A 19,125-nucleotide genomic window follows, 5' to 3' on the forward strand; every position below is an offset into this window, starting at 1 on the left:
ACACATGAACTTAAATCCGGTATTTTTTTTCTTTCTTTCTTTTTTTTTTTTTTTTTTGTAGACAGATTTTCGCTCTTGCTGCCCAGGCTGGAATGCAATGGCGCAATCTTGGCCCACTGCAACCTCTGCCTCCTGGGTTCAAGCGGTTCTCCTGCCTCAGCCTCCCAAGTAGCTGGGATTACAGGAGTATGCCACCATGCCCGGCTAATTTTTGTACTTTCAGTAGAGACAGGATTTCCCCATGTTGGCCAGGCTGGTCTCGATCACCTGACCTCAGGTGATCCATCCACCTCGGCCTCCCAAAGTGCTGGGATTACAGGCTTGAGCCACTATGCCTGGCCTGCTTCTTTTTTTCTCTTTTCTGAGACAGAGTCTCACTCTATCACCCAGGCTGGAGTGCAAGGCTGTGATCTCGGCTCACTGCAACCTCTGACTCCCAGGTTCAAGCGACTTTCTCATCCCTCAACCACCTGAATAGCTGGGATTACAGGTATGCACCACCACGCCCAGCAATTTTGTGTGTGTGTATTTTTAGTAGAGACAGGGTTTCATCACATTGGCCCAGGTTGCTCTTGAACTTCTGGCCTCAAGTGATCTGACCACCTTGGCCTACCAAAGTGCTGGGATTACAGGCATGAGCCACCATGCCAGGCCAAGTCCAGTATTTTTTAAAACTGGTCTATGAACCACAGCACTCCCCCAACCTTCCAAATGATATTAATATCTTCCTTTAATGCTCCTATTTGCAATTTATTCATATATTCTATGGCATTTATTCTCCACTTAAAAATACTCTCCCTTGACCTTACTTCTCTAGTTGTTTTTCTCACCTTTTGTTGTTATTGTTGTTGTTTTGAGATGGAGTCTTGCTCTGTTGCCCAGGCTGAAGTGCAGTGGCACAATCTCGGCTCACTGCAACCTCCACCTCCCAGATTCAAGCAATTCTCCTGCCTCAGCCTCCTAAGTAGCTGGAATTACAGGTGTGTGCCACCACACCCGGCTAATTTTTTGTATTTTTAGTAGAGATGGGGTTTCACTGTATTAGCTAGGATGGTCTCGATCTCCTGACTTCGTGATCCACCTGCCTGGCCTCCCAAAGTGCTGGGATTACAGGCGTGAGCCACCACACCCAGCCAGTTCTCACCTTTTTTCAAAATCAAACTTCTTAAAGAGTATTCAGCTTTTGCTATCCCCACTTTCACTGTCAACCTACTGTAATGTGGTTTACGCCCTCACCATTGCACTTTACACTCTCCTCACCAACGGTTAGCAGGTGGACTCTTTATTGCTAAATCCAATGGACACTTTCAAATTTCATCTGTAACTCAAACAACAAACACTGATGAGTTTTACTTTGAAAACGCTCCACCTTTGGCTGCCAAGATTAGGTTCTCTCTTCATTTCTGTAATTTCCTTCAATGCTGGGTTTCATCTGAATTCTGTGTCTTCAATCCTCTACTTTTCTCTGTCTCCCTGGTGACCCGTGATTCCAACTGTTCTCAGATACTAATAACTCAATCATTCCCTCTAACCTTTATGAGTTTCACACTCATTTATCCAAGTGCCTGAATATACTCCTTGGGTACTTCAGTATGAAAGTGTCCCAAACCAAATCATTATCTCTAACTCCTGGGTCAGTTTTTTTTGTTTGTTTTTTTTTTGTTTGTTTGTTTGTTTTTTTGAGACGGAGTCTCACGCTGTTGCCCAGGCTGGAGTGCAGTGGCGCGATCTCGGCTCACTGCAAGCTCCGCCTCCCGGGTTCTCGCCATTCTCCTGCCTCAGCCTCCTGAGTAGCTGGGACTACAGGCGCCCACCACCGCGCCCGGCTAATTTTTTGTATTTTTAGTAGAGACGGGGTTTCACTGTGGTCTCGATCTCCTGACCTTGTGATCCGCCCGCCTCAGCCTCCCAAAGTGCTGGGATTACAGGCTTGAGCCACCGCGCCCGGCCTACTCCTGGGTCAGTTTTAACTCCACTTTCTAAAAACCAAAATCAACACAAATTATAACTCTTCCTGGATTCCCAATTACAATAAATGGTTACCATACAACCAGCTGCCAACAACAGAAATTCCGGGGTCATCTTTGGCTCCTCTTCTGCTTTTAAACATTAAACTTCATATTTAACATCACTCTTCATTCTGACAATTCTGGGTTTTTTTGTTTTTGTTTTTGTTTTAGAGACAGGGTCTCACTACGTTGCCCAGGCTGGTCTTAAAACTCCTGGGTTCAAGCAATCCTCCCATCTCAGCCTCAGCCTCCCAAAGTGCTGGAATTACAGGCATAACCCATAGCACCCGGCCTGACAATTCTAGTTCTTACTAGCTCTCACGCCCATCCCTTTCTCTCCCTTCTACTGCTTTAGTTCAGGCACTCAGTGATGCTTATTAACATCACTGCAACAACATAACAGGCCTGGAGCAGTGGCTCACACCCATAATCCCAGCACTTTGGGAGGCCAAGGTGGATCACTTGAGGCCAGGAGTTTGAGACCAGCCTGGGCAACATGGTGAAACCCTGTCTCTACAGGATATACAAAAATTAGCCAGACGTGGTGGTACACGCCTGTAGTCCCAGCTCTTGGGAGGCTGAGGTGGGAGGATCATTGGACCCCAGGAGGTCAAGGCTGCAGTGAGCCAAGATCATACCACTGCACTCCAGCCTGAGTAAAAGAGCAAGACCTTGTCACTAAAAAAAACAATAATTAATTTTAAAAATAGCATAACTGACGTTCTCAGTCTTCCTCCCTTCAATTATCTCTCCAAACTGTCACCAGAGCCATCTCTCTAAAATGCAATCTGGTCTGCTCAAAATCTTCAGGGCTAAATTCAAACTCCTAGGCCTGGCACAGTGGCTCACGTCTGTAATCCCAGCATTTTTGGAGGCCAAGGCGGGTGGATCACCAGCCTGACCAACATGGTGAAACCCTGTCTCTACTAAAAATACAAAAATTATTAGCCAGGTGTGGTGGCACATGCCTGTAATCCCAGCTACTCAGGAGGCTAAGGCATGGAATCGCTTGAACCCGGGAAGCAGAGGTTGCAGTGAGCCAAGATCACCCACTGCATTCCCACCTGGGCAACACAAGGAGACTCCATCTCAAGAAAAAAAAAAAATTCAAACTCCTTAGCTGACATACACTGATCCTTCATGTGCTGGTCCCCGCCTAGCAGTGAAACCTTATTCTCCTCCCTCTATTAGCAAATATCCTATCCTCCAGCCACAACTATCTACAATGCCTGGAACATGGCACCCTCTACCTTATCTCAATTATCTTTATACATGCTGACCCCCTCTTCTTAGAAGGCCTTTTCCCACTCTATTCACCTCTCATGACCACCGAGACATCACTTCCCTGATTATCTTCTTAAATGTTCCCATACTGCTTACTTATCTATCATAATCATTTGTTTGCATATCTGTCTCTTCTATCAGATTTCAGTTTCTTATTGGCATGCCTTACTCTTCTTTGTATTTCCAGTCAAGCACAGAGCCTGGTACTTTGAAGATACTCAATATTCTTATTAAACAGTTTTCTGTGACAGGTTTGTATGTCTTGTCTTCCCTACAAGTTTACAAGCGGAGGGTCCAAGTTTTTTCACCTCTCTAACCTCTGTAGTGCCAAACAAATACTAAGCAATTTTTAAACGTTTGTTGAATAAATAAGATTGACAGCACTATTTTCTGTGTATCATAGAATCTTACTCATGCGTCATACTTCTGTATGCAACAGTCAGTTCAAACAGATCTTTTCAGTTTTTTGCATTCACAGTTGAGAATAAGAGATAATTCACCTATATTTCATAAGAATATGTGAACAACTGGATTTAAAATTTTTGGATTTTAAATTTCCAAAAATAAGCTGCCACTTTCCCTAGACACTCCATTTGGTGATGTCTTCCCAACTCTTAACCACTATAATAACAATCACTTGTACCACTTGTTTAATGGCCTCATGCTTGCTTAAGGCAGTCATCAAGTTTTTCACCTTCTCTCTTTTTCACAAACCAGCCTTGAAAATGAGAAGATCCTGTACAAAAAACGCCTAAGTTTGTCTCCAATGAGCTCAGTGTCTTTTGTATGCTGTCTCTCCTTCTCTTCCTTGCAAAAAGCAGCCAATACAGAACAGTATGACACGCTGGTTACAAAACAGTGAAAGCATTCAGCTCTGAGTCTGGGACACTAGGTCATCAAAGAAAAGAGAACACCAAAGAGAGCTGGGTGATTTGGTTAGAAAGGATACTCAGCCCCAAAGCAGAAGAAACGGGTGATGGAAAGATTAAGTGAATATACAGGATCAAAGAGAGAACTGCAAGTCTCTTAGACTGCAAAAGATACGGAAAACACAATAGTCCTCATTTTCAAATGTACAACATTCATGAGGAGGGTTTTATTATGCTATTTCAAAGTCAAAAGAATAAGACCTTTGCTTAAAAGCACTCTAGAGGCCGGGCGCAGTGGCTCACTTCTGTAATCCCAGCACTTTGGGAGGCCAAGGCAGATGGATCACTTGAGGCCAGCAGTTCAAGAGCAGCCTGGCTGCACATGACGAAACCCCATCTCTACTAAAAATAAGTGGTGGTGGTGCACACCTGTAATCCCAGCTATTTGGAAGGCTGGGGCACAAGAATCGCTTGAACCCAGGAGGTGGAGGTTGCAGTGAGCCGAGATCATGACAAAAAAAGCACTCTGGTAGTCAGTACAGTGACAATTCAGTCACAGGGACAGAGCATCACACTTAACTACTGCCAATGTGTCACGGACCCAGCTGCACAAGGATTGCTTTTATTTATTTATTTTTTTTTTTGACGTGGAGTCTTGCTCTGCCACCCAGGCTGCAGTACAGTGGCGTGATCTCAACTCACTGCAACCTCTGCCTCCCGGGTTCAAGCGATTCTCCTGCCTCAGCCTCCTGGGTAGCTGGATTACAGGCACAGGCCACCACACCTGGCTAATTTTTGTATTTTTAGTAGAGACGGGGTTTTGCCATGTTAGCCAGGCTGGTCTCGAATTCCTGACCTCAGGTGATCTGCCCACCTCAGCCTCCAAAAAGTGCTGGGATTACAGGCATGAGCCACCGCTCCCAGCTGGATTGCTCATTCTCATTGAAAGAGGAGGGATTCTAGGAAAACCCAAAAACAAATAAAAAATGCATTTACTCTTACTTGATGATATTAACAAATCTGTTCATTTTTTAAGGTGTGACAAGAGTATATTGGTCATGTTAAAAGAAAAATCCCTGGCTGGGCACAGTGGCTCACGCCTGTAATCCCAGCACTTTGGGAGGCCGGGGCAGGCGGATCACTGAGGTCAGGAGTTCAAGACCAGCCTGCCAAACATGGAGAAACCCCGTCTCTACTAAAAATACAAAATTAGCCAGGCATGGTGGCGCATGCCTGTAATCCCAGATACTACGGAGGCTGAGGCGGGAGAATCGCTTGAACCCAGGAGGCAGAGGTTGCGGTGAGCCAAGATTGCGCCATTGCACTTCAGCCTGGGGAACAAGAGCGGAAACTCCGTCTCAAAAAAAAAAAAAAAAAAATGCCAGGCGTGGTAGCTCACGCCTATAATCCCAGCACTGTGGGAAGCCAAGGCGGGTGGATCACGAGGTCAGGAGATCGAGACCATCCTGGTTAACACAGTGAAACCCCGTCTCTACTAAAAATACAAAAAATTAGCCGGGAGTGGTGGCGGGCACCTGTAGTCCCAGCTACTTGGGAGGTTGAGGCAGAAGAATGGCCCAAACCCAGGAGGCAGAGCTTGCAGTGAGTCAAGATCGCGCCACTGCACTCTATCCTGGGCGGCAGAGCAAGACTCTGTCTCAAAAAACTAATAATAAAAATTTTAAAAAAAGAAAAAGCCCTTCTCTTTTAAAGATACATACTGAAATATTTACAGGTGAAATGATACAATATTTAGAATTGGCTTCAAAATAGTATGGGGGAGTATAATGGGATGCTGTAGATTATAGGCCAAGAGGAGGCCACAAGGATTCATTATATATACAGTACATTTAAACATAAATAATTTTTTAAAAATTTAAAAATTCACTCCAGCCGGGCGCGGTGGCTTATGCCTGTAATTCCAGCACTTTGGGAGGCCGAGGCGGGCAGATCATGAGGTCAGGAGATCAAGACCATCCTGGCCAAGATGGTGAAACCCCATCTCTACTAAAAATACAAAAAATGAGCTGGGCGTGGTGGCAGGCACCTGTAGTCGCAGACACTTGGGAGCAGGAGAATGGCGTGAACCCAGGAGGCAGAGCTTGCAGTGAGCCAAGATCGCACCACTGCACTCCAGCCTGGGCAACAGAGCAAGACTCTGTCTCAAAAAAAAAAAAAAAAATCACTCCAAGCTTCAAACAAATTCTACATATATCAGTGTATTTTATTTCTTAATGAAGAAAGTTCAAAAAGGGTTAAACAGGATAATTCTAATGCACCCATTAAAAGAGAAATACTCAGAATTACAGTAAAGTCACTTCCCTCATACTTAATTTACCACAATTCCATTTTATTTATTTATTTAGAGACAGAGTCTTGCTCTGTCACCCAGGCTGGAGTGCAGTGGCACGATCTCGACTCACTGCAAACTCCACCTCCAGAGTAGCTGGGACTACACGCACACGCCACCATACCCAGTTAAATTTTGTATGTTTTGGTAGAGACAGGGTTTCACCATGTTGCCCAGGCTGGTCTCAAACTCCTGCGCTCAGGCAATCCGCCCGCGTCAGCCCCAAAGTGCTGGGATTACAGGCATGAGCCACTGCACCCGGCCCACAATTCTAAAAACACAAAAATACATGTATATTTTCATCTTCGTGCTGCATATGTTCAAACTTAATAAGATGGTACTAGAGATTTAGAACAGAACTGACCAGATTTAACTGCGTAACTTCAAGGTTTAGGCCAAAGCTGTCAACACATTGGGCCTCTGAATATTTACATTCAACCCTGAATGGCAGTTAAACACTAGTCATGCACAAATAGCTTCTCAGGAACTAAAAACTATAACTAAAAATTTTACTGGTTGTGTAAACCTTACGCTTTGAGTCTAGACCTATGCTAAGCCTAGAACAAACCAGTTTGATTGCATCCAAAAGTACCAGCAAACAGACTTGGAAGTATGACAGACACTGTTAATTATCCATCTGATATCTATTTTCCCTTTCTTCCTTACAAAGGGAAACCTAAATTTACCCAGAAAAAAAAAGTATTTCCCAGTTTCTTTTACAGCTGTTTTGGCCAAAGAGATATAAAGTGACATACTTTTTCCCTTTGCTTCTCCCTTTTCTCCTGTCTGGAACACAAAGTAGCTTTTTTGTGCCCACAAGTAGACAAGCACCAGAGTGAAAGACTGCTGTTAGGGATGGAGAAGAAAATATGAAGGCACTGTGGAGCTACCACATCAGCCCTACACTACTTTTGTCTATACTTCTTGTTTTACAAGAAAAAGAAAAAAAAAAACTTGTTTAACCTACAATAAATCAGATTTTCTGTTATTCAGTCCAAAAGTAATCCTGAAATAGAAGGTGCTATAAAAAAGGTATCAATTTGGCTCATATTAAAAACAAGCACTAGAAAATTCCTCAATGGGCATCAAAAGCAGAATGAATAAGTAAATTGAGTGTATTGCATTCCACACAATGGAATGCCATACAACAATGAGATTTAAAAACATACAGCTATATACAATAATAATGAACGAAACTCTAAACAGTGCTGGGCAAAAGAACCAACACAAAGAGGTACATACTGTATGATTTCACTTATAAAATGTCATGCTGTATAAAAAACAGACAAAACTATTCTACTTGTTAAGTCAGTACAGCGGTTCTTCATCTGAGTGCTGGTTGCATGAATGTGTTCAGTTTGTGAAAATTCAGCAAACCATACACTCTTGTGCACTTTTTTGTAGGTATATTACTCTTTGGTAAAACCTTTAAAAAAAACTGCCCTAGATATTAAGAACAACCAGCCTAGCAAACAAAACTCCACCCTTCCTTCCTTCCTTCAGGTCTTTTCCTTCAGATCCTCATTAGCTCAGAAAAGGCAACTGAATGCAAAAATAGCCAAAAAATATAACCAATACAATGTATTTTTAAGTAAACATAGTCATGTTGCAGGAATTATCCAAATTTTAAACTGTAAAACAAAGGTGCTCAGTAACAGTATCTGTGTGAACTTTTCCCCATGACTCCTAAAGAAACAGAGTATCAGCCAGGCGGGGCAAGCGCAGTGGCTCACGCCTGTAACCCCAGCACTTTGGGAGGCCAAGGAGGGCAGATCACCTGAGGTCGGGAGTTCCAGACCAGCCTGACCAACATGGAGAAGCCCCATCTTTACTAAAAAAAAAAAAAAAATGAAATTAGCCAGGCGCAGTGGCTCACGCCTATAATCCCAGCACTTTGGGAGGCAGAGGCAGGCGGATCACGAGGTGAGGAAATCGAGACCATCCTGGCTAACACGGTGAAACCCCATCTCTACTAAAAATACAAAAACTTAGCCAGGCATGGTGGTGCGTGCCTGTAATCCCAGCTACTCAGGAGACTGAGGCAGGAGAAATGCTTGAAACCGGGAGGCAGAGGTAGCAGTGAGCCGAGATCGCGCCATTGCACTCCAGCCTGGATGATAGAGCGAGACTCCGTCTCAAGAAAAAAAAAAAAATTAGCCGGACATGGTAGCACATGCCTGTAATCTCAGCTACTCAGGAGGCTGTGGCAGGAGAATCACTTGAACCCAGGAGGCGGAGGTTGTGGTGAGCCAAGATCGCGCCATTGCACTCCAACCTAGGCAACAAGAGCGAAACTGCATCTCAAAAAAATTAATTAATTAATTTAATTTAATAGAATATCAGCATTATGTATCTTTTGTTAAAAAATCACAACTTCAGGGAATTCCAAAATGGAATGCTAAAGATGTCTTAATAAAAAATTAACTGGGCCAGGCGCAGTGGCTCATGCCTGTAATCCCAGCACTTTGCAAGGCCAAGGCAGGCAGATCACCTGAGGTCAAGAGTTCAGGACCAGCCTAGCCAACATGGTGAAATCTCGTCTCTACAAAGATCAAAAATTAGCTGGGCATGATTGCAGGTGCCTGTAATCCCAGCTACTTGGAGTGGCTGAGGCGGGAGAATCGTCTGAACCTGGGAGGCAGAAGTTGCAGTGAGTCGAGACGGCACCACCGCAGTCCAGACTGGGCAACAGAGCGAGACTCCATCTCAAAAAAAAAAGATTATCGGCCTCTCTTGCTTTATCCACCATCGTGGTGTGTGCTTGACTCCACTTCTTGCGTGTCTTCTCACAAGACTTTCAAGGTTAAGTGATTTCTGGTCAAGAAACAAAAGCAAAATCGTCCCATTCCCCAGTGGATTCAGATGAAAACTGGTAATAAAAACAGGTAAAACTCCAAAAGGAGACACTGGAGAAGAACCAAACTGGGTCTATAAGGAATTGCATGATACAACATACTTACGCTGTCTGAAGGTCACAATCATGTTACCATATCGAGCTGAAAATGTCACCACTATCTGAAGAGTTGGACATGTTTTATTGGGAATATATTTTTTCTCTCTGAATCTGTTATGAACCCGTTGATTGGCTAGTTTCAGTAATAAATAAGTGAGACCTTTCGTTTCAAAAAAAGAAAAAAATTGTCCTTAACAATCCCAGTGTTCTGGAAGAGGTACATGATTCAACTTTGGAGATAAAGTTACCAGGTCTATTGCTAACAAAAGTAAAGGTGAAGAAGGTATGCAAAAATATCATAAGAGAAAAACGATTCCATGGCAACCAACCCTGCCTCAATAACAAAACAACATCAAGAGGACTGAAAAAGGAGGAGGAAGGTACCTGCTGTTTCATGTTTTTGGGGCGACCTTCCAATTCTAGGGCCTAGAATCGTGCTGTGAACATTGTGACATTCAATAAACATCTGTTGAATGAATCTGGCCACTCTCCTTTAAAAATTTTTTTACTAATTATCCACTCAATGTGCTAAGCATTACAGGGAAAAAAGGATGAATAAAGCCTGATGTAATGGAGAAAAGACACCTGGAATGCAAATAACTGGCAACGCGGTAGTTCATGCCTGTAATCCCAGCACTCTGGGAGGCTAAGGCAGGCGGATCACTTGAGGTCAGGAGTTCAAGACCAGCCTGTCCAACATGGGAAACCCTGTCACTACTAAAAATACAAAAACTAGCCGGACATGGTGGCACACTTCTGTAATCCCAGCTACTTGAGAGGCTGAGGCAGGAGAATCACTTCAACCAGGAGGCAGAGGTTGCAGTGAGCCAAGATCATGCCACTGCACTCCAGCCTGGGCCACAGAGCGAGACTCCATCTCCAAAAAAAAAAAAAAAGGGAACATAAATAACTGTAACACTACACGTTAAAAATTATGAAAGAGATACCCTAACTGCCTTCGGGACTAAAGGATGTCATGATTTGACAACTGCTTAATAGTTTTGAAATCTGAACTACTAAATCTTAATGAGCACTCTAATCATAACATTCATATTCAATTTTTAAACTACTAGTAAAGTTTGTTTAGATAATGCTTCCTTTAAAGTTTGTTTAGATAATGCTACAATCCATACATTTGTTAACATCCACTAGCAGGACCTCATGTCTATCAGAGAGGACACAGAATATGTATTCTTCTTCTCCTAAGGCATTAAATGCTTAAGGTACACATCATTAACTACATATGCAAGTAATAACTACAGCTTAACATAACTATTCTATGATATAAATAGTAGTACACATAATTATGAATTTTAACACACAACCAGTTCATCATATTCTCCTGCTACCTCAAGCAAAGAATTTCTAAAATCAGTAAAAATCAATAGCAGGGAGTTATATAGAACACTGCAGGGAATACTACTATCATGGCAGGAAAAATACAATTAATGTAGATTAAAGATAACTGCAAATTCTTTGTTACTCCTCCCATTGAGAAACAGTGTCTAAATAAACGCCTTTCCCTTGAATCTGGCTGACCTTAGTGATTTGAATGGCCAGCAGAATACAGAAGTGATTTCCAAGGCTAGGTTGTAGGAGCCTTGCTATTTCCACCCAGGTTCTCTTGGAACACCTACTATCTGTGATCCCTGAGCTATAAGTCTGAATTCCCTGGGGTCTCTATGCTGAGAACACATGATGAAACCACTAAGAAAGGCTCTGAGACTATATGGAGACACTTGCCCCATCCAGTCTCATCCCACCCCACCCCTAGCTGTTCCAGCCCCCAGCCACTTGAGTCATCTCAGCTGAGGCCCCACACACCTAGAAGCAGAGATGAGTCTAACCCACAGAGCCCTGTCCAAATTACAGATTTATGAGCAAAATAAATGTCTGTTGTTTTAAGTCACAACATTTTGAGGTAATGTATCCGATAATCAGAATTACACAATGCTTCCAAATCCTTGACTAAAGATAAAAGGAAATCATTCAATCTCTCTTTCTGGGGTGTTAATACAGATTCAGTTAGAGTGGAGCAAATCAGTCATCCAATTGCTACAATTAACAGACCTGAATTTTTTTTTTTTTTTTTTTTTTTTTTTTTTTGAGACAGAGTCTCGCTTAGTCGCCCAGGCTGGAGTGCAATGGCCGATCTCGGCTCACTGCAAGCTCCGCCTCCCGGGTTCACGCCATTCTCCTGCCTCAGCCTCCCGAGTAGCTGGGACTACAGGCGCCTGCCTCAGCCTCCCGAGTAGCTGGGACTACAGGCGCCCGCCGCCTCGCCTGGCTAATTTTTTGCATTTTTAGTAGAGACGGGGTTTCACCGTGTTAGCCAGGATGGTCTCGATCTCCTGACCTCGTGATCCGCCCGCCTCGGCCTCCCAAAGTGCTGGGATTACAGGCGTGAGCCACCGCGCCCGGCACAACAGACCTGAATTGAAGTGCTAACCAAGCTACCTTTGATTTTGATATAAAAAAGAAACACTATAAACTCAAATATCAGAAAGGAGGAAGGGGAAAATATTTGTACAAATTACACTTATCCTTTTGATATTAAGCTTCTGGTTCTGTGAGACTGGGCTAAAGGAAAACACCCAATCAGATTTCTGTTACTTGTTAAAGGATGGTCCTTAACCATTTTGAGGAATCACGTACCCCTGATGAGACTATGGGTCCTTTCTCCTATTAAAAAAAAAAAAAAATGGCCAGGCTCACACCTGTAATCCTAGCACTTTGGGGGGCCAAGGCGGGCAGATCACCTGAGGTCAGGAGTTCAAGACCAGCCTGGTGAAACCCTATCTCTACAAAAAAAACAAAAATTAGCCGGGTGTGGTGGTACGTGCCTATAATCTCAGCTACTAGGGAGGCTGAGGCAGGAGAATCGCTTGAACCCGGAAGGCAGAGGTTGCAGTAACCGAGATCACACCACACTGCACTCCAGCCTGGGAAATAGAGCAATGCTCTATCTTTTAAAAAAAAAAAAAAAATATGCACAGATACAAAATACTCCATACAATGTAAGGGAACTTTCAGTCTTTATGGCCTATGGGCCTTAGGTTTAGAACTTGTTTTAAAGGATTATTTAATAATGGTACACAAATCTACTAGATGATGTTGGAATTGTTAAAATTATAAAGTGGGTTCGTTGTTGTTGTTTTTTGGCAGGCACGGTGCCTCACGCCTGTAATCCCAGCACTTTGGGAGGCTGAGGCGGGTGGATCACAAGGTCAGGAGTTCAAGACAGCCTGGCCAATATGGTGAAAACCTGCCTCTACTAAAAATACAAAAAAATTAGCCGAGTGTGGTAGCTAATTTTTTGACTCCATCTCAAAAAAAAAAAAAAAAAAAAAAAAAGGTTTTTTGGGTTTTTTTCCTTTTCTTTTTTTTTTTTTTTTTTTTTTTTTTTAAAAACACAGTCTTGCTCTGTCACCCAGGCTGGAATGCAGTGGCATGATCTCAGCTCACTGTAACCTCCGCCTCCTGGGCTCAAGCAATCCTCCCACCTCAGACTTCCAAGTAGCTGGGATTACACTCATGAGCCCCCAGGCCCAGCTAATTTTTGCATTTTTAGTAAAGACGGGCTTTAGTCATGTCGGCCAGGCTGGTCTCAAAGTCCTGGCCTCAAGTGACCCACCCACTTCAGGCTCCCAAAGTGGTGGGATTATAGGCGTAAGTCACCCTACTCAGCCATTAAGAAGTATTTCATTCAAATTCCAAAAACAATCATTTTTTATTAATCAATGGAGAACCCAGCAATTGAAGTCTTGTGTGTATTTAATGTCCACCGATTTTAACCTTATTACTCAATTTCACTATTTTGGCACCAGACAATAACCTTCTGAGAGGTGCCTCAGAAAATACATCACTCTAAAATAACTTGATTCAAATTAAGGTTCTCTTTTTAGGACAGTGGTTTAGTCTCATGCTGATATTAAACAGTGCAGGATTTGGAGATTCTTGCTCTCACTTATAAACCTCTTAAGATTAAAGGTTCAGCTTCATAACTCTTTAAGTCTTTAGCACTCAACACTGAACCTGTACTGGATCTTGTTTGTTTTGAGTCAGGGTCTCTATCGCCCAGGCTGGAGTGCAGTGGCATGATCTTGGCTCACTGCAACCTCAACCTCCCGGGCTCAGGTGATCCTCCCATGTCAACCTCCTGAGTAGCTGGGACTACAGGTACAGGCCACCATGCCTGACTAACTTTATTTTTTGTAGAGACCACGTCTCTCTATGTTGCCCAGGCTGGTCTCAAACTCCTGGGCTCAAGCAATCCTCCCCCACTTTCGCCTCCCAAAGTGCTAGGATTACAGGTGTGAGCTGCTGCACCCGGCCAATGTACTGGGTCTTTTTTTTTTTTTTTTTTTTTTTTTTAAACGGAGTCTCACTCAGTTGCCCAGGCTGGAATGCAATTGTGTGATCTCCACTCACCGCAACCTCCGCCTCTTGGGTTCAAGCAGTTCTCCTGCCTCAGCCTCCTGAGTAGCTGGGATTACAGGCGCGCACCACCACACCCGGCTAATTTATGTATTTTTAGTAGAGACAGGGTTTCACCATGTTAGTCAGGCTGGTCTCGAACTCCTGACCTCGTGATCCCCCCATCTTGGCCTTCCAAAGTGCTGGGATTACAGGCATGAGCCACCACGCCCAGCGAGTCCTAATTATTAATAATGATGTTGGTCAATCAGCCTACAGCAACAATTCTCAAACTTTTTGTTCTCAGGAATCTTACACTTAAATTTATTTAGAATCCCATAAAGCTTTTGTTAGGTTGGTTACATCTATTGATGTTTCCAGTATTAAACACTGAAAACTGGGAAATGTCTTAAATATTAATTCATTTTAAAATACCAACAAATCTGTTATATGTTAACAAATACATATTTTTATTGAAAATGGTTTTCAAAACAAAATTAATGAAAGAGTGGAACTGTTACACTTTTTTGCAAATCTCTTTAATGTCTGGCTTAATAAAAACAGCTGGATTTTCACATCTGCTTCCACACTTAATTTGTTTTATCACAGGTCATGTTAGTTTCTAGAAATGTCCATTGAACACTCATAAAAGAATGACAGTGAAAAAGACAAATAATGTCCTAGTATGAACATGAAATAAAAGAATGTATTTGTATCCTAGGTTCCTCATTTCTTTATGTCTCTCTTAAATGACCTAACTTCAAACTGGAGCAATAAAGTCTACATTTTATAATTATTTCTTTATGTTGCTCTTTCATCGGTCTACAATAAATTTCAAAATGCTTCCTAGACGCTTCTGAGAAGCAAAATAAAAGGATGATGAAATTAAGCATTTACACCTATACTTCTCTTCCTAGTAACCAAGTAAAAAACTACCTAGGGAAACACTTAAAATGCCAATTTGGGAATTAATCTAGATTATTAGTAAGTAGATCCATCCAAAATCAATCTAGATTATGGTAGAGCTTTAAAATGTTAAGTGTACATTTTGTACAATAGTACAAATCTGCAAAAACCTCACTTGCTCTCACCAAATGGTACAAAACTGGGTTAAAAGCCAAGGGAATAGGTGTGTTAAATTTAAAAGTTCAAGTACATCGTGGAGTTGAATGAAAAATAGTTTTCTGAATACCACTAAACGAGTAAAAGTCCAAAAATAATGGAAAAAGTCAAAGTCGGCCGAGCTCGGTAGCTCATGTCTGTAATCCCAACACTTTGGGAGGCCGAGGCGGGCGGATCACAAGGTAGGGCGATTGAGACCAGCCTGGCCAATATGATGAAATGCTGTCTCTACTAAAAATACAAAAAGTAGCTGGGTGTGGTGGTGCGTGCCTGTAGTCCCAGCTACTCGGGAGGCTGAAGCCCGAAAATTACTTGAACCCAGGAGGCAGAGGGTGCAGTGAGTGGAGATCGCACCACTGCACTCCAGCCTGGCGACAGAGCGAGACTCCGTCTCAAAAAAAAAAAAAAAAAAAAAAAAAAGTCAAAGTCGTCTGAGCAACAAAAGACCAGACAAAAACTTTATGAATTAAAAACTAGCCATAAAGGTGGTTAATTAGAACAGGATGAGGAAGAAAAGCTTAGGGAAAATCTATCACTCCTGATTAAGTGCAAATCCCAAGTAAATTATTGATACTAACAGTGAGCTGGAGCACTTTGCCTTACCAGGCAACTTTCTGCAACTACTCTACATGCACAAAGTTTTCCTATGCTTTTCCTCAAAAATATGAGCCTGCTTCAGGTTAATGCCCAGGTGAGATGCTTTTTGTTGCTGTAGCAGTTTAGTTCTATTTTCTTTCTTGGTTATTCTAAATGCTCTATTACAACTGGAGAGCTAGGATGAACCAATCCCGAGTAAGAAACGGGAAAGTACAGTAAAGAGGCGACAGCTCTGCACCCCCACACGGAAAAAGACTCAAAGAGCAGCGGCATCCTTGCCCCAGCTCCAATCCGAACGGAGGCAGGATTCCCAACAACATCGGACGTCTCCCTCCCTCGCCGCCCCACGCCCTCCCGACGAAGAAGCACAAAGTGGAGAGTCCAGCCGCTTCTCAGGGCCACGGAGCCTCCCAGTCAGGGATTCTCTCCCGTTACATAACTGAGGCCTAGGGCCCTGCTTCTGCGATCAGTCCTCTGGAGGGAGATGGACGGGTTCTCCAGGGACCCTCTCAGGGAGGTGGAAGCGGGGCTCTGCACCTGGTCGACCCGGGAGAAAGAAGTGGGACGACATGAGGGAGGCCGCGACCAGAGGCTTTGGGGTACAGGGGGTGATGAGCGAGCCCGGAGAGGGGCGGGCGGCTCCGGGAGCTCCGCAGCAGGCCCTGGCACCTCCGGCCCTAGTCGGCTCCCCTCCCTCGCCTGCCCACTCCCCACCGGCCGCCCCCTCCCCCATTCCGCGCTCCCCTCCCCCGCGCCTCCATCCCCGACCCCAGCCTAGCGGCAGGCAGACCTGCAGGGAAGGCCCTGGCCACCGCCGTTGGATGGCTCCCAGCCCGGTACCTGGTCAGACATGATGACGGTGGCTTCACCCGGGGGTCTCCGCACAGCAGCGGCCTCGGGTAGGCAGAACCTCGCTCCGGGATTTACAAATCCGTCTCCCTTCCCCACAGCACAACACCGCGGCTGCAGTAACTTCCGCTACGCCTCGCGTCACTTCCGCTACGCGCAGGGAGGAGGGAGAGAGAGAAGAGAGGAAAGACAAGGCGGGAAAATGGGTGGGGGAGCGGCCAAGAGGAGGGGCGGGCTGTGGAGCTGCTTTGCCGGTGGTCGCGCGGGTGAACGGCAGTTTTGTCAGCTCTTTCAAGGACTAGGTCCAGCGCATCAGTACTAGGGCCATCCCCCAGGAGCAGAAGTCCTGGCTCCATGTCTCAGTGTTTGGAGCCACTCACAGCCTAGATTCCTCTCTCCATTACACCTCGCGCGTCTCTGACGACTGAGCCGGGATACTTCTTTTGTCTCCTCCCAGCCTTGCTCATCAACCTCCCACCCCCAAATATGTTTATTTGAATGCCAGCTCTAGAACTAACATTTTCCGTTGACCAGCACTCTTGCCAAACACATGACCGTGATTTAAAACAACAAGAAATCAACGACCCAACACAATCTTGATGGCTACTGATGCTGAAGACCGCTGCTGAAAGTTCTAAATAGGGGGTGGGTAATTCCAACCCTTGAATTGGTTGACTTTGCGTTAAGGTTAAAGAATGATTCTTCTTGGCAGGGCGCTGTGGCTCACGCCTGTAATCCCAACAGTTTGGGAGGCCGAGGCGGGCGGATCACCAGAGATCGGGAGTTCGAGACCAGCCTGGCCAACACGGTGGAACCACGTCTCTACTAAAAATACAAAAATTAGACGGGCGTGTTGGCTGACACCTATAATCACAGCTACTAGGGAGGCTAAGGCTGGAGAATCGCTTGAACCTGGGAGGCGGAGATTGCAGTGAGACGAGATCCACGCCATTGCACTCCAGCTTGGGTGACCAGAGCGAAACTCCGACTCAAAAAAAAAGGAGGAGCGGGTGCGGTTCCGCGCCCCGCGCATGGAGAAGCAGGCTCCGACCGGCCCGCCGAGCTGCAGCAGCCCTTTGCGCCCTCCTGGCCCTCCCACCAACATCATGTTCCAGTTCCTGCTTGGATTTCCATTGGGCAACGTGGTTGGAATGTATCTGGCTCAGAACTATGACATACCAAACCTGGCTAAAAAACTTGAAGAAATTAAAAAGGACTTGGATGCCAAGAAGAAACCCCCTACTTCATGAGAATGCCTCCAGCACTGCCTTCCAGATACACTGATTCTACTGCCCTTGAGGGCCTCCTTTACCATCTGAACCAAAAGCTTTTGTTTTCATCTCCAGCCACTGGGCTCCTCTTCTTTGCTAGAACCTGTGTTTTGGCTTTAGAGCAAGCAAAATGGGGCCTCAATTTGAGAACTACCCTACATCTCCAACTCTCACCTCTTCACATATTCCCTTTCCAATTGCATGGGAGGTTCTAAGACTGGAATTATGGTGCTAGATTAGTAAACATGACTTTTAATGAAAAAAATGATTTTTCTTAAATTTCTTCTGTAAAGCACGATGGCCCTACTGGCACAAACAGTGGCCCTACGGGCATACTCATGGAGGATAAGAATATAAACAAATAGAATTGAGAATCCTGAAATAAATCAATAACCCTCACATTTACATCAACAAAAACACCAAGACAAATCAATGGTGAAAGAACAGTCTTTTCAACAATTGGTACTAGCACAACTAGACGTCCACATGCAAAAGAATGACTGTTTTGTTTTTTGTTTTTTTGTTGTTGTTGTTTTTTTGGTCACCATCTCAAAGAAAAAAAAAAAAGAACACAAGGAGGCCGGGAACCACGGCTCACATCTATAATCCCAGCACTTTGGGAGGCCCAGGTGGGCAGATCTCCTGAGCCCAGGAGTTCAAGACCAGCTTGGGCAACATGTTGCAGTGTGCCAAGATCATCCCACTCCACTCCAGCCTGGGCAACAGAGTGAGACCTTGTCTCAAAAAAATAAAACAAACAAACAAACAAAATGATCGGGTGCAGTGGTTCATACCTGTAATCCCAGCACTTTGGGAGGCCAAGACAGGCAGATCACTTGAGGTCAGGAGTTGGAGACCAGGCTGGCCAACATGGTGAAACCCCATCTCTACTAAAAATGCAAAAGCTAGCCAGGCATGGTGGCGCAGGCCTGTAATCCCAGTTACTCGGGAGACTGAGGCAGGAGAATCGCTTGAACCTGGGAGGCAGAGGAAGCTGCAGTGAGCTGAGATCACGCCATTGCACTCCAGCTTGAGACTGGGTGACAGAGTGAGACTCCGTCTCAAAAAAAAAAAAAAAAAAAAAAAAAAACGAGATACCACTTTATACCCACTAGAAGGGCTATGTTCAAAAAGACAGAAAATAACAAGTGTTGACAAGGCTATGGAGAAATTAGAACCCTTATACCCTGCTAGTAGGAATGTAAAATGCTTTAGGCTAGGCATAGTAGCACTGGCCTACAGTCCTAGCTACTTGGGAGGCTGATGCACAAGGATCCCTTGAGGCCAGGTGGTGGAAGCTTCAGTGGGCTATGCTATTATCAAGCCTGTGAAAAGTCAATGCACTATAGGCTGGGCAACATAGCAAGACCCTGTCTCAAAAAACAAAAATGTTTTGAAAAACTGG

At 44.4% G+C, this 19,125-nt stretch overlaps 2 protein-coding genes across 2 annotated transcripts in view; one reads left to right on the forward strand and one right to left on the reverse strand.

The window, feature by feature from the left end:
- Positions 1-16,599, reverse strand: part of LOC105468081 (small ubiquitin like modifier 1) — a 33,029-nt gene extending 16,430 nt beyond the window's left edge. Inside the window, exon 1 of the mRNA XM_011718040.3 lies at positions 16,441-16,599. Within this exon, the coding sequence (XP_011716342.1) occupies positions 16,441-16,452 (12 nt within the window). The 5' untranslated portion in view covers positions 16,453-16,599. The remainder of the gene's footprint in view (positions 1-16,440) is intronic.
- An 88-nt stretch (positions 16,600-16,687) lies between these two features.
- LOC105468080 (short transmembrane mitochondrial protein 1-like) lies at positions 16,688-18,457 on the forward strand. The gene has a single exon (XM_071073196.1). The coding sequence runs from the start codon at positions 17,481-17,483 to the stop codon at positions 17,697-17,699; it is 219 nt and encodes a 72-aa protein (XP_070929297.1). The 5' UTR covers positions 16,688-17,480; the 3' UTR covers positions 17,700-18,457.
- The last annotated feature ends 668 nt before the right edge of the window (positions 18,458-19,125 follow it).

Source organism: Macaca nemestrina, chromosome 11 (genome assembly GCF_043159975.1).
Source record: "Macaca nemestrina isolate mMacNem1 chromosome 11, mMacNem.hap1, whole genome shotgun sequence".
NCBI classification, from domain to species: domain Eukaryota; kingdom Metazoa; phylum Chordata; class Mammalia; order Primates; family Cercopithecidae; genus Macaca; species Macaca nemestrina.